This window comes from Misgurnus anguillicaudatus, chromosome 4, assembly GCF_027580225.2.
Source record: "Misgurnus anguillicaudatus chromosome 4, ASM2758022v2, whole genome shotgun sequence".
NCBI lineage: Eukaryota > Metazoa > Chordata > Actinopteri > Cypriniformes > Cobitidae > Misgurnus > Misgurnus anguillicaudatus.
Genome location: NC_073340.2, coordinates 27,498,785 through 27,514,852, shown reverse-complemented (window position 1 = coordinate 27,514,852; position 16,068 = coordinate 27,498,785). Strand labels below are relative to the sequence as shown.

The 16,068-nt window shown below is 36.5% G+C and overlaps 2 protein-coding genes across 7 annotated transcripts in view; one reads left to right on the top strand and one right to left on the bottom strand.

Annotated features, from left to right (window-relative positions):
• pgs1 (phosphatidylglycerophosphate synthase 1) overlaps positions 1–9,147 on the top strand; it is a 32,036-nt gene extending 22,889 nt beyond the window's left edge. Inside the window, exons 9-11 of one of the 2 annotated variants that reach the window (XM_055176907.2) lie at positions 131–279; positions 2,573–2,735; positions 8,097–9,147. In XM_055176907.2, coding sequence (XP_055032882.2) covers positions 131–279; positions 2,573–2,692 — 269 coding nt within the window. In that variant the 3' untranslated portion in view covers positions 2,693–2,735; positions 8,097–9,147. The remainder of the gene's footprint in view (positions 1–130; positions 280–2,572; positions 2,736–8,096) is intronic. The other variant, XM_055176906.2, reaches the window with a different exon arrangement.
• Positions 9,148–10,619: 1,472 nt separating this feature from the next.
• The window catches only part of cyth1b (cytohesin 1b), a 90,597-nt gene continuing 85,148 nt past the window's right edge, over positions 10,620–16,068 (bottom strand). For 4 of the 5 annotated variants that reach the window (XM_055176910.2, XM_055176909.2, XM_055176912.2 and 1 more), the window contains exons 10-13: positions 14,604–14,682; positions 14,415–14,486; positions 13,923–14,077; positions 10,620–11,795 (exon numbers count right to left, since the gene is read on the bottom strand). In XM_055176910.2, coding sequence (XP_055032885.2) covers positions 11,717–11,795; positions 13,923–14,077; positions 14,415–14,486; positions 14,604–14,682 — 385 coding nt within the window. In that variant the 3' untranslated portion in view covers positions 10,620–11,716. The remainder of the gene's footprint in view (positions 11,796–13,922; positions 14,078–14,414; positions 14,487–14,603; positions 14,683–16,068) is intronic. The other variant, XM_055176908.2, reaches the window with a different exon arrangement.

The following is a 16,068-nucleotide window of genomic DNA, read 5'->3' as shown; positions in this document are numbered from 1 at the left end:
AAAAGTATTTTTAGAGCAATGTGTGCGTAATAGAAATACTAATTTTAGGGTTTCCGTTAACACTTCCTAATCCAGATAATATTTTTTAGGTGAAATATTTGGTAACTTTTTACTATTTCCTCTTTTGTAGGACTGTGGTACTGTGTCAGAGGAATAGACCGACCGTGCCTCACTCTTATTGGCTCTCCAAATTTCGGATATCGCTCTGTGCACAGAGATCTGGAGGCTCAGATTGCCATAGTAACAGAAAATGAGGAACTTCAGGTCCAACTGCAACAGGTTCGGCACCATCCGTGATGATGTGTGATGATACTGGAATAATTAAAGGAAAACACCACAGTTTTTCAATATTTTACTATGTTCTTACCTCAACTTGGACGAATGAATACAAACCTATCTTTTTTAATGCGTGCACTTAATCTTTGTACAGCGCGTCGTGAATGTGTTAGCATTTAGCCTAGCCCCATTCATTCCTTAGGATCCAAACATTTTCTCATTTTTTATCCGCTTAAAAAAATCGCCATGTTTTATTTTGTGCCCCCATACTTACTCGTGTAACTACTCATGTAACAAACTTTAAAAGGGGAGAATATGGAAGTGTTTGGTGGATTCTAAACTCATCCCTGTTTGGATCCTAAGGAGTGAATGGGGCTAGGCTAAATGCTAACACATTCACAACGCTATAAAAAAGATTAAGTGCACGCATTGAAAAAAGATAGGGATGTATTAATTCGTCTAAGTTGAGGTAAGAACATAGTAAAATATTGAAAAACTGTGCTGTTTTCCTTTAACGATTTGTACATTATAATTTTCCATTATCTCTTACTTAAAGGATTAGTCCATTTTCTTAAAAGAAAAATCCAGATAATTTACTCAGCACCATGTCATCCAAAACGTTGATGTCTTTCTTTGTTCAGTCGAGAAGAAATTATGTTTTTTGAAGAAAACATTGCAGAATTTTTCTAATTTTAATGGACTTTAATAGAGCCCAACATTTAATACTTAATTCAACACTTAACAGTTTTTTTAAACGGAGTTTCAAAGGACTATAAACAATCCCAAACGAGGCATAAGGGTCTTATCTAGTGAAACGATTGTCATTTTTGACAAGAAAAGTAAAAAATATACACTTTTAAACCACAACTTTTCGTCAAGCTCCGGTCCAGCGCGACCTAACGTAAATGCGTAGTGACGTAGGGAGGTCACGTGTTAGATATATAAAACGCACATTTGCGGACCATTTTAAACAATAAACTGCCACAAAGACATTAATTAGTATCAGTTGACATACAACAACGTGGGAACGGTCATCTTTTAACACACTGGGGCGGAGTTTCGCGTTCGTCCTCGGTGACCTCTTGACGTCATGACGTATTGCGGTGACGTAGTGGGGTCAGCTGGCGCATCACGACCGGATCTACACGACGAGAAGTTGTGGTTTAAAAGTGTATATTTGTTTTTTTTCTTGTCAAAAATGACAATCGTTTCGCTAGATAAGACCCTTATGCCTCGTTTGGGATTTTTTATAGTCCTTTGAAACTTTGAAAAAAACTGTTACGTGTTGAGTTACGTATTAAATTTTGGGTTCTATTAAAGTCCATTAAAATTAGAAAAATTCTGCAATGTTTTCTTCAAAAAACATAATTTCTTCTCGACTGAACAAAAAAAAACATCAACATTTTGGATGACATGGTGGTGAGTAAATTATCTGGATTTTTCTTTTAAGAAAATGGACTAATCCTTTAAAATATAAGCTGTGTCCGAATTCGTCCCCTGTCCTATGTAGTGCACTATGTAGGGGATTAAATTTAGGGTCTGAATTCTAAGTGAACAAGTCATTCCCTACATTTGTTCACTACTTTTTACCCACAATGCACTCTGATTTTGAGTGTACATTTGTTGATTCAGCAGGAGGATACTGACAGTAAACACCAAGAATTTATGTTTACATACTTGTGTTTGTTCTTGTTGATAGGTATTTTTTACTTTTTAAAAATAAACTGATTATATAAATGTGATCCTTATTGAAAAGACCAGCTGAAACCAGCCTAAGATGTTTGACTGGTTTTAGCTGGTCTCCCAGCCTGGTTAAATCTGTTGTAACAAGCTGGTTTTAGAGGGGGTTTGGTCACCTTTTAGACCGTTTTGCAGTCATTATACATTTTTTTACTGATACAAAAAATATTTCACTATAAGCAGTTTTATTGAAGATATTCAAAAAGTCCACACCTTTACTCATTTGACAGTGATTTGAATAGAATTATATTTCACGTATTAAAATTGAATTACATCTAAAGGTTACACCAAAGCCATTTATCTTTACCGGTTCTTCTGGGAACATCTATATTGGCCACAATAAAGTTTGAATAACTGGTAGTGTTATTCATTGTTATAGTTTGTGAACCGTAAGTTTCCGATTACCCTCTCTTATCAGATGGTGAATGATCAGTTAATGTGATGACCGTGCAGCACTCCAAATGATGTAACATTTGTTTATGTGATGATAAATGCAGATATTAAAATACACGTGTCTCTGTTTGAACATGGACGTCTCATTTTCTGTTTTTTCCAGGAACAGGAGATGTTATATAAAAGCTCGACTGAAGTTTCAAGCTCAACTTTTAATCAGCCTGATCGATATGTGAAGTTATGGGTTAAACTGGTTACTCCATTCATCAAGAACTTCTTCTGAGAAACAGCAGGCCTGTGACGACACATCTCATCTCATGAAAAAGGTTTACTGCCAAAATACTGTAGGAAAGATAAATCGGTAGAGTTTTTTCTCATCCTCGTGTCATTCCAGACATGCCACACAATGTTATTGTTGCTCTTTGACAAACAATGAAAGTGATCGGTGTCCAAACACTGTCAGGCTCTGAAAAGTACAAAAACACCAGATAAAATGTACATAAGAATGAAGTTCTGTATTGTAGGCCTTCAAACAAGTTGCTATTTCTCCAAAATCGCATTCATCTTTACTTAAAAAGTATAGGCGAGTTGTGATTGGTCACATGACTTGGAGGAGCCCTTTGCATTATTAGCCTTGCGTTTCCATTTAAAGGGTGTTTTGTTTAGCCTTAGTTCATTTTGGTTATCCTCACTTTGTTGGGACAACGGCTAATGGACATTGTTTTTTTATTTGTGACTTTATAATCAACTCGTTTTAATTAGATACATTTGAACTACTGATGATTTCGGCTCATCCAGTTAAAAGTATATATTTGTTGTTATGCATATATAATACAGTTTGTTCACTTAAAGGATTAGTCAATTTTCTTAAAAAAAATCCAGATAATTTAGTCACCACCATGTCATCCAAAATGTTGATGTCTTTCTTTGTTCAGTCAAGAAGAAATTATGTTTTTTCTTTTTGAGAAAAAAACATTCCAGGATTTTTCGCATTTTAATGGACTTTAATGGACCCCAATACTTAACAGTTTTAATGCAGTTTAAAATTGCAGTTTTAAAGGACTCTAAACGATCTCAAACGAGGCATAAGGGTCTTGTCTGGCGAAACGGTTGTCATTTTTGACAAGAAAAATAAAAAATATGCACTTTTAAACCACAACTTCTTGTCTTCCTCTGGTCCTGTGACGCGCCAGTGCATCCTCAAGTAATATGTCAACACGTCAAGAGGTCATGGATTACGTATGCGAAACTATGCCGCAGTGTTTACAAGTGTGGAGAAAGAGGACCTTTCTAACGTTGTTGTATGTGGAATGATACAAATTAATGTCTTTGTGTCAGTTTATTGTTTAAAATGGTCCGCAAATGTACGTTTCATATATGTAACATGTGACCTGTAGACGTCATTATGCAATTACTTGAGGTCGCGCTGGCGCGTCGCACAGCCGGAGGAGGAGGAGGAGTTGTGGTTTAAAAGTGCATGTTTTTTCTTTTTCTTGCCAAAAATGAGTATTGTTTCGCTGGATGGGACCCTTGTGCTTCGTTTGAGATCGTTTGGAGTCCTTTGAAACTGCAGTTTTGGACTGCATTGGAACTGTTGAGTGTTGTGGTCCATTAGAGTCCATTAGAGTTAGAAAAATCCTGGAATGTTTTCCTAAAAAAAAACATAATTTCTTCTCGACTGAACAAAGAAAGACATCAACATTATGGATGACATGGTGGTGAGTAAATTATCTGGATTTTTTTTAAGAAAATTCACTAATCCTTTAAGTATTCATAAGAATATACCTCTGCAAAGAATCAAGGGGAAGCGATGTGACCATTTTGAGCACTTCGGTTTGCCATGATGCCCTTCAGAGAGGGGTTATCCCGTTTGGAACGCACCGTAGCATTAAACATGGCAACATATTAAAATTCATACATGACAAATAAGATTTGGGTAAGATTCCGCTAAACATCTTTTTCTTTTCATAAAAAAATGTTGTAATATGAGGTTTAAATGACAAGTGAGTGAGTAAATAGTAATTGAATAATGGGATGGTGGTATTGTGTCCGTTTCAGTTGGGTAAGGCATAAATTAGTTTTTCGCATGAAATGCACTTGAAGTAGCCCAAAGCAAAGAAAATCAGCATTCAGCATTTTATCCCGTTTCCAAACTAATGACTCGGTATAGTCAGACTTTCCCCGAAGATGGATATGTAAAACCCCAGGCCGCCAGACAGCGGGTTCTTAGGAATTCACATTGTCACTCCAGTGGTTCCTGCATCCCAGATCTTCGTCACACAGCCCAGCGTGGAGTTCGCATGGCCAGACCACAGCATGAATTTCACCGCAGAGATGTTAGGCACAGACTGCTCAGCAGATTACAGCTGCACTGGCAGTGACCTCCTTCATAACTAACATCTGCACTCTGTTACTGCCGTTTCTCTGTTTGCTTGGAGTTTCAGAATCCTAACATGCTCGTTTTTGATCTTACTAAATCTTTATTTATTTTATTAAAAGCAGGAACAGATTTGTCCAGTTTATCTTTAAAATCAGATTGAAATCCAGTATTAAAGGCATCTGACGTTTATCTGTTTCTGTATGAGAAATGTCACTTAGCAGGAAGAAAGTAAAGGTGACTTTTGTTGTGTTGCCAAAAAGGCATCACTCGTCACATTTATCACATGATGAGTGATTACAATCATCACACTCTTTTCTCCGTTATCTGTTTGGAATCAGAGATTGGAGTCAGATTTTTGAAAAATGTGCCTAAATTCTCACCTCAACCTTTATCGCAATGCACTGTAAGTCGCTTTGGATAAAGTGTCTGCCAAATGCAGAAATAGAAATGTCTATATTTAAAATCTATTCAGAAGATAAGGAATAAAAATGTGTCTTTAAACCTAACACGAAGTGGAAGCTTGTTCCACAATTTAGGGGCCTACAATAGCAAAATGCACCTATAAAGCATACTTTCAAGTCTGTCCTCTATTTTATAGAAAACAAATTTAGGGATACTAATACATGGGCAATGTGTGACCCTGGACCACAAAACCAGTCATAGGGTCAATGTATTTAAATTAAAGCATAACCCTGATCAGAGCAAGGGCGTGGTGAGCTTGATCATGCTTACGTATGATCGTACCGCTTACATCATGCAGTACCGCAACATCCAATGAGAAAATTAAACTGCAGTAGCACCGTTCAACCTGAAGAGGGCAGCACGTTTTTACGCCATATATTGTAGCATAATTGTAGCAAAAGTTACTCAAATCAATGAACAACGCCACATTGTTACAGATCATTAACTAAAAAAAGTTGGTTTAGTTACTCTTTAAGGTTTATACATTACCTGGAAGCTGAATAAATTAACTTTTCATTGATGTATGGTTTGGACATTCTTTGTCCGAGATACTATTTGAAAATCTGGATGTGCAAAAAAATTTTAATGTTGAGAAAATCACATTTATAGTTCTTACAACACATATTACTAATGATAAAGATATTTTTTATTTATTTACAGTATGACATTTACAAAATATCTTTATGAAACATGATCTTTACTTAATATCCTAATAATTCTTGGCATAAAAAAAATTCAAATTTTGACCCATATGCATTGCTGGCTATTGCTACAAATACACTCATGCTAATGATAACTGGTTTTGTGGTCGAGGGTCACATATCAGTCTTTATAGACCCTGTAAGGAGGCTAATGGCTGCATTTTAGACCAACTTTAAATAGGATGAGGCGGTTTAAGGCAGCCATTGTACAATAAGTTGCAATAATCTAACCATTACGAAATTACTGGGTAACACTTTATTTCGATAGTCCACTCTAGACAGTTTAGTAAGTACTTTTGCAACTTCTTGTCAACTATTAGTCATTAAAGTATTAGTTGAATGTTTGCTCATTTTCCTGCAACATTTTATTTTTACCATTTTGTCATCCATTCAGCTGATCTCCGGGTCAGGCGCTACCACTTTTAGCATAGCTTAGCATAATCCATTGAATCTGATTAGACCATTAGCATCACGCTTAAAATAAACCAAGAGTTTCAATATTTTTCCAATTTAAAACTTGACTCTTCTGTAGTTACATCGTGTACTTAGACCGACAGAAAATTGGGGGTTGTGATTTTCTAGGCAGATATGGCAGGAACTATACTCTCATTCTGGCGTAATAATCAAGGACTTTGCTGCCGTAACATGGCTGCAGGAGGCGCAATGATATTACGCAGCGTCTCCTGCTATTGAAAGTAACCAAGGGGACTATTTTCGGGCAGTGCGTAATATACATCAGCAAAGTCCTTGATTATTACGCCAGAATGAGAGTATAGTTCATAGCCATATCTGCCTATTGAAACTTTTAATTTCGTAGTTACATCGTACACAATGTAACTACAGAAGAGTTAAGTTTTAAATAGGAAAAATATCGAAACTCTTTGGTTATTTTTTAGCGTGATGCTAATGTTCTAATCAGATTCAATGGATTATGCTGGGCTAGCTAGGAGTGCTGGCGCCAGACCCGATGATCAGCTGAATGGATTCCAAAACAGTCAAAATCAATGTTTAACTCTAGGGAGCTGGAAAATTAGCATATTTTCAAAAAATGGAGTGTTCCTTCAAGGCTAGTTTCTAGACTAAAACACGTTTAAGCCGTCTGAAAATAACTTTGACTTTAACCATTGATCTCAAACTTAGAATTAAACAAAACATATTAAATTGTACAATGTAGTTCTGTTGGTTAGTAACCTTATTTTATGTGATTAGAAGTTGATATATACATACAATTTCATAAAACTGGGTACCCTGGCACCATTTCCCGCCCCCCAGTTTGGAAATCACCCCACTAATGAGAGATGGTTGACATGTAGTTGAATGTCTTAAAGGAATATTCCATTTTCTTAAAATAAAAATCCAGATAATTTACTCACCACCATGTCATCCAAAATGTTGATGTCTTTCTTTGTTCAGTCGAGAAGAAATTATGTTTTTTGAGGAAAACATTGCAGGATTTTTCTCATTTTAATGGACTTTAATAGACACCAACAATTAACACTTAACTCAACACGTAACAGTTTTTTTCAACGGAGTTTCAAAGGACTATAAACAATCCCAAACGAGGCATAAGGGTCTTATCTAGCGAAACGATTGTCATTTTTGACAAGAAAAATAAAAAATATGCTCTTTTAAACCACAACTAAGTGGACGATCAAAATAAAGTGTAACCAATTAATGTGTGAATGAATAGATGATCTAACTGAACGAATGCCAATCATTTCATGAAACAATAAGGATTTTGTAAAATGATAGATATGTGATAAAAGCAATAAGCTATAATGCTTCTTGCCACAACAACAAATTATGGCAATGCAACCCTCTAGGCAAAAAAGTAAAGTGTATTTAAGAGTCGTGTGATTTAAAGATTTTCTTTTCCTTAGTAGTGCTCACTCTGCCACCTTGTGATTATTCAAGTATAGTACACTGTTAACCAATGCCTAATTTGTTTTTTTAATATTTAAGTTGCATTGATCACCAGTGGAAATTTTTTACTGCACCAGCAAGCACTACTTGTATTCAGTACAGACGATGTAAAAATGTATCATGCATTTATCATCAACATTGTTATGTAGATTTACACTGTATGTGGTGTTAATAGCGTACGATAAGATCGATTCATTTGACCTTTCGTTTTTTTCCTGCAGGTCGAAGGTCCAGATGAAGGTGGGCTTGCACATGTGTGTTTTCTACACAAGCATTTGTGAATATTTGTGGTCTATGAAGATGGCTTGTAAAAGATGTCTGGCCTTGCAGCTCATTGAGTCATTGCGACCGCTCAACATTTCTGCTGTATGGTGTTATTTAAAATAACAACATTTATCTTTTATAACCTCTGTTCACTGTTACAAGGAAAAATGCATGTGAAACCACCAGTATCATACATGATGAGCCGCAACGTGAAAGATTTGATGCGTTTACAAACAGTATGGCACATATGAACTTCGCCGTTGGTTTGGTGTGCAGTGCATTCACTGTGGAAGTGATCGTAACATTTCCTAAACTTATTTTTAGTTCCTTTAAATGTTGTTTTGTCTTGTCATTGTTATAATTCCAAATCTGTTCTACCAAAACACAAACCATTGTAATGGTACCTTGCTTTATCTTTTGTAGGAAATCTAGCAGAAGTTGCTTAAGGTACAGAAAGAATAAAGTTCATCTCAGGGGTCTTTGAAATGCAGTCACACACATTTCAGTAGCTTAGTTACTTTATCTTTATTTAAAATGACATATTTACAGATTGTTGTTTTTTTACATACAGTATAATTTTTAGTTAGGGTTATGCCTTTGCGTGGACTGCCGTAACTTTCCGTTACTTACAGTGTGAAGCTTGCCTAGTACTGCAAGAGAGATTTTAAAAGAAAGCTTCAGATCCTGACCAGGCTTCAATATTTATTGATACTGCACTGCTTGAGAAAAACGTTAAACAAAATACATGCAATGTATTTGAGATCTTCATGACTGTGTAGTTACCAGAAATTGTTGCCATTACCGGGAGTATGGCAGTATTATCATTTCAACGTCAGTTATAGAGCTGGTTTGCAAAAGTTGAAAATCTCTGGTTGGTTTTGTAATAAAAACTAAAAGCCTTAAAGCCAAGAGCTCTTAAGTCTTTTAAAAATGGACAAAATTTTGTTCTTGTAGTTTATTTTGTCAATGTAAAGATTGTTTTTAAGAATATAAAGGATAACACTGATGTACTTGACCTTTTTTGGTTGTTGAAATAAATCCTAAATTGGATCTACTTGGAAAAATTACTTCAATTGGTAACACTTAAAATATTTTAGGTTTTATCAAATAAAATTTTCTCACTTTATTTAAAAAAATACTTCAGTTGGTAACACCAAATGTATTTATTTTTTACTTTAATTTCTCAAAGTGAGAAAATTCAATTAAAAAAAATACTTCAGCTGGTAACCCCAAAAAAGTTTTTTTTCGAGTGAATCCAACTTTCTCTTTTTACAGTGTAGTTTAAGCAACCCAATATTGGGCATGACTGTTGTACCCAAACATCCCACATATCCAGTAATTAGTGACATGGCCACCATATATAATCTCACCAAACAGAACATACTGTAAATTACAGATCATTTCAGGGAACCCGCTTGAGATGTGTAATCTGCATTCATGCAAAACCAAATATGGGCCAATGCTTTAAAACTTCTTCCCTGATTGAAAACATTGTACATGTTGGCACTCCATACTGATAAAAGACTCATTGGTGATGTTTGTGGCATTTTATATAAAATATATAACAATATAAAACAGGCATGTAGTGTAAAAGATATACATGCCTATATATTTTTTTCAATGTTTTTGTTCTTGCAGTTTGGAGGACAACTTATTTAGCAGAAAGCTAGAGCAGACAATAGAGACCTCTGCTGGTCAGCACCTGTAAGATAAATGTGTAGATGTTAAAGCAATACGTTTATTGATTCAGAACTTTTAAGTGTGCTAGACTTTAATTTAATTTTAATAGTGTGCACTACATTTAGCATGAAACCTCGAATAGCAAATATTGACAAACTGTGCACCCATTTCACTCACCCTAAAGTTACAAAAGAAACCACAAATATGACATTGAGGGATCTCAGACGTAAAAAAATGCACTACGTACAGTTAGTAAATGTACTTTTTTCATGCACTAATTTTGTACTTACAAACAATTTGTCTTTAGTATTCTCAATACAATACAATTAGTGTTATTTTTGGGACAACACACTTATGGGTTGTCGCAAACTAGACACATCTGGTTTGTTATTGGAACAACCACTTTTTTTTAGTTTTAACACAAAATGACACGTAATGTGTTAAATAGCAATAAAAAATAATGTGTAAAAAATGAACACATAATTTTTTCTAAGTGTACTTCACTGTGCTATTTTAAGACATGCATCATTTATTTCAATATACTAAAAATGTATTACTGGTATTTTCGAGTGCACTAAAGTAGAACTATACTTTTAATGTGTATATTTGCAGTGTAAAACTTTTACACTTATTTAGCACAAAAATATACTTGCTGGTATTTAAGCATATTTTAGTATATTTATGTATAATTTATTTTTACCTGGCAAAAAATAAATAGTACTAAGCAAAATTTTACGTTTGTCTTCTTCTGTATGAAAAAATGTAAAACTCAGCATTTGATTTAATGAAGCTCAATGATATAAAGCTCAATCATATCAACTTTATTTTAAGCACAAGATTACATTGCAATGGAGAATTAAACGTAACAGGCCAAAAGCTTTTCTTAAACCCATTTACTTTTAGACAAAGTAAATTTTGACATTATAAAATAAAAACAAACTATGTTTAAATATATACAGCATTGATAAATTAGTATTCGAGTTTTCCTTCAATTATCAGTGCATATAAAGAAAAAAAGTTTTGTTTGGTTTGGATGGGGCTTACATATACATATCATTAATTTAGGAAATAAATTTAATGTGGCAAAATACAAAACTCAGAAAAAATAAAACTCTTAACTCAGTAGTTAAATTCTGTAACAGCTTTAACATTTTTCCATAAATATTCAGCAAACTAAATGAAACATTTGCACATTTTTCCAGTCTTTCAAGGCCACCTATGAGTATGTTATTGAACCACTCTTTAATAACTGTTTAAGCCAAATAAACAGTATCAAAATAAAACAACAAATTTCAATTCAGAAAAATACTCACTACAGCTGTGTTTAGGATAACAGAAAAAAAGTACAAACGTGACAAAATTTTGGCAAATTTGACAAAAATGAAAGATAGAAAAGCAAAACAAATGCCTCCAAATAAAAAAATACTAAGGTCACTCTTAGTTTATGCTGTCAGTCTTAAACAAACCAGGGACCAAAGCTTCCCACATATTTACATAGCAGTGTAAAAATAGGTGTACATTTAGCATTTTATATGTATCAAAGCACAAAGAGTAACTGTCATGTCTGCAGCAAGCTTAGAAAAGTTCAATGAGATGCCACATTCAGTCAGACCTGCTGATTTGAGATGATAATGTACGAGTACTCGATAACGTCCTTTCATAAGCACTTCATGAAAATGAAACATATACATGTAACACAAAATCCCAAAATACAAACTGCACTGATAAACTTCAAAGCACAATGTCATTCCTGAGAAACATCGGTCCAGTCCAGCGTTATGGCTTTTGTGTTTTATTTGCACCTTTTCCTCAGACCCCATGACCCTTTTTCAGGTCCATATACTAACATCCTGTTCATGGCCTTCAAAATCCATGTTCAAATACAGTATAAATGCTCCTACTGTCTCTTCAAAGATGAGGCTTTCTTCTTCCGGGCAGCAAGCATTTCATAGAAAGGATCTCTGCTTATGGCAGCCCTGAAAAGAGATAGAAAAGTATGAAAATGTTTTTTAAACTGAGAAATATTCTTATGTTTACTATGAATTACCTAACGGCAACGTACTGTATGTTACGGTATGTTACGCTACAACAACGTACGTTATGTTATGTTACGCTACGCCAACAAATGGTAGTTACGCTATGGCAACGTACAGTGTGTTACGCTATGGCAGCGTACATTATGTTACGCTATGGCAGCGTACAGTATGTTACGCTATGGCAGCGTACAGTATGTTACGCTATGGCAACGTACATTGTGTTACGCTATGGCAACGTACAGTATGTTACGTGATGGCAACGTACATTGTGTTACGCTATGGCAACGTACATTATGTTACGCTATGGCAACGTACATTATGTTATGCTACAACAACAATTAACGGATGTTACGCTTTGGCAACGTACGGTAGTTACGCTACGGCAACATACAGTATGTTACACTACAACAATGAACGGATGTCAAGCTTTGGCAATGTACGGTATGTTACGCTTCGGCAACGTACGGTAGTTAGGTTACAGCAACATACGATAGTTACGCTACGGCGACGTACAATAGTTACGCTACGGCAACGTACGATAGTTACACTACGGCAACGTACAATAGTTACGCTACGGCAATGTACAGTAGTTACGCTACGCCAATGTACAGTAGTTACGCTATGGCAATGTACAGTATGTTATGCTTCGACAACGTACGTTAGTTACGCTACGGCAACGTACGGTATGTTCCGCTACACAGCGTATGGTATGTTACGCTACGGCAACTTACAGTGTGTTATGCTACACCAACGTACAGTGTGTTACGCTTCTGCAACATACAGTATGTTACGCTACGGCAACGTACAGTATGTTATGCTACGGCAACGTACGGACGTTACGCTACGGCAACGTACGGATGTTACGCTACAGCAACAAACAGTAGTTACGCTACAGTGCGTCCAGTATGTTACCCTACGGCAACGAACGGTATGTTACGCTACGGCAACATACAGTGTGTTACGCTATGGCAACGTACGGTATGTTACGCTACGGCAACGTGGGGTGTGTTACGCTATGACAACACACGGTATTTTACGCTGCGTCAATGTATGATATGTTACATTACGGCAACGAACGGTAGTTACACTACACAGCGTACAGTATGTTACGCTACGGCAACGTGGGTTGTGTTACGCTACGGCAACATACGGTATGATACGCTGCGGCAATGTGCGGTTTGTTACGTTACGGCAATGTACAGATGTTACGCTACGGCAACGTACGGATGTTACGCTACGGCAACGTACAGCAATGTACAGTAGTTACGCTACGGCGTTGTACGTTGTTACGCTATGGCAAACAACAGTATGTTACGCTACGGCAACGTACGGATGTTACGTTTTGCCAATGTACGCTAGTTACGCTATGTTACGCTAGTTATGACGCTAGTTACGTATGTTCTGTTACGCTACGGCAACATATGGCAACATATGGTAAGTTTAAATTATGTACAATGTACGGTATGTTACGTTTTAGTAACGTACGGTATGTTAAGTGTTGGCAACGTGTGGTATGTTACGTTTTGGCAATGATGATATGTTATGTTATGACAATGTATGGTATGTTAAGCTACGGCAACGTGGGGTGTGTTACGCTACGGCAACATACGGTATGATACGCTGCGGCAATGTGCGGATTGTTACGTTACGGCAACGAACGGTAGTTACGCTACACAGGGTACAGTATGTTACGCTACGGCAACATACAGTGTGTTACGCTACGACAATGTACAGATGTTATGCTACGGCAACGAACGGATGTTACGCTATGGCAACGTACAGCAATGTACAGTAGTTACGCTATGCCGTTGTACGTTGTTACGCTATGGCAAACAACAGTATGTTACGCTACGGCAACGTACGGATGTTACGTTTTGCCAATGTACGCTAGTTACGCTATTTATGTACGCTAGTTACGTATGTTCTGTTACGCTACGGCAACATATGGTAAGTTTAAATTATGGGCAATGTACGGTATGTTACGTTTTAGCAACTATCTGGATTTTCACAAATTTTGAACAATGGCCTAACTCATATTAAAATTCAGTCCACTGCAAAGTAACTTACTTGATGCTCTTCATCCACTCCTCTTTCTCCTCCGTGGTCGGGGCTGAGATGCGGTAAAATGTGTGGTTTCCCTCTACAACCCTCCCATCTGCCTCAGTCTTACATGCTTTTATAACCTGATCCTTGTTGTCTGGGATGAAGAGTTCAAAGCAATTCTGTGCAAAAACAAAATTACTTTAGAAGAAGCTTTAATGCGGAGTAAAATAAAATGATGAGAAACAACTAGGGGTTTTAAGTTAACTTTTAACTTTCATGGTGGAAGATAAAAACAGCGACCACAAAAAAAAAACGCACAAGTGGCAATGATGTCAGCAACTGAATGGCAGACTGCTTTAAAAACATGCTTTTTTTGTGGAAACAACATGCTCTGAGCAAGCTATTTAAAAAAATCTAATACAATCTAAAATTGAATTAATTGTTGGACAAATATTTGGACATAGGCCTTGTGACAAAACTTGATAGCAAAGGATGAAGATGAGAAAGAAAACTTACTGGCTTCTTAGAGTCATCCACTTCTCTAATACTGAGATTTTCCAGAGGAATGATCCCTCTTGGCTCTTTATCCTTCAAACGGAAACAGATGAGACCGGATCGGTGATCAAAGTAAACCCATAAACAGGGTCGCAGTCAAACCCTAAATACCATACACACATTTAACTTCACCAGAATGGGCTAACATACCGTGGTATATTCAAAGTAATAGAGACAGTTGTCCGTCAATATGAACCATCTCCTCTTCCACGTTTTTACCCGTCCACCTGTGGATCAGACAGAGCCAAGTAAATTACTGATGTCATCGCTCAGGAAGCGTATGAATATTTGGTAGTGTGATGAATCTGCAGAGCCGGCAACATTTGCAAGATGAAGACTGATGCACAGCAGCAGACAGACACATGTATGGTCATTCACGTTAGCAGATTGACAGCAGAAATGGCTTAAAATTTGGCCCACCAAAAACAGCCCACATGTTAAGAAACCCACTGAATCAGGCACAGGTGTTAGTGAATAAATTAGTAAGAGAATAAAGTGTTCTTGTAGCTTGTAAAGCATGGTTCGACACAATGCATAACTTGAATGCACTTCAAGTCGCTTTGAAGAAGAAGTCTGGCAAATGTATAATGTATAAACCTAAGATATAAAGTTTTTGTATTATTGTAAAGTTTTGTATTATATTGTTGTATTTTCCTGCAGCTCTGTACGTAGAGTATTGTGTTAGCAGCGCAAAGGACATGGGTTCGATCCTAGGGAACACAAATACTGATAAAATATAACCCTGTAAATGTATAAATTTAATTGTAAATAATAAAGATTTTTTTTAGATGTCGCATTGCAACAGAGCTCTCTTAGCAGCTCAACTGGTACAGCACTGCATTAGCAGGGCAAAGGTCATGGGTTAGATCCCAGGAAACACAATGTATAACTTGAAAACACTGTAAGTAATGTTGTATAAAAGCTCTGCTAAATGCATAAATGTAAATCTCAATGGCAATACCAGAGTAACATAAAAATTAAACATATTGCAAAAAATACAGAACATTTAATCTAAATTCAAGTTAAGAAAAATAAAAAATATAGTCTTTGAAATTTGAAATACAATATAATATATATATATTTATTAGGGGTGGAACGGTACATGTATTCATTTCGAACCGAATCGGTACGGGGGTCACGGTTCGGTGCATGAATTTAAACGGAGAATACACACGGTATGAAAATAAAAAAACTTGCGTGCAAAATAATTAATGTAATGCGGAACTACTGTCAGGTACGCGGGTTCTTTAGGACAGCTAATCTGTAGCCCGGCTTTAGCTCTGAAGCTCTGATTGGGGCCGATGCAGCCGAGCTTCGCCTATGCATGTGCTCTGTCAGAGCCCGTCAACATTCTGGCACTCTGCAGTTTTTTGTCACGTCGAAGCCGGTCCAGTCAGTTAGTGAGCAGCCGACCTAACGTTATATGCAAGTGGTGGTGTTCCACAAGAGTTAGACGCTCCGCCAGCCTCTTTAAGATCGCAAGTTTGGCAAAACTTCAGTTTTCCAGTCAGTTACAATAGTACAGGCGAGAGAGTGGTGGAAAAGACGAGGACTGTGCGTCGGCGTTGTTCAGCAGTTGTTAGGTATGTGAGTGGAAATAAATCTAATCAGGGCT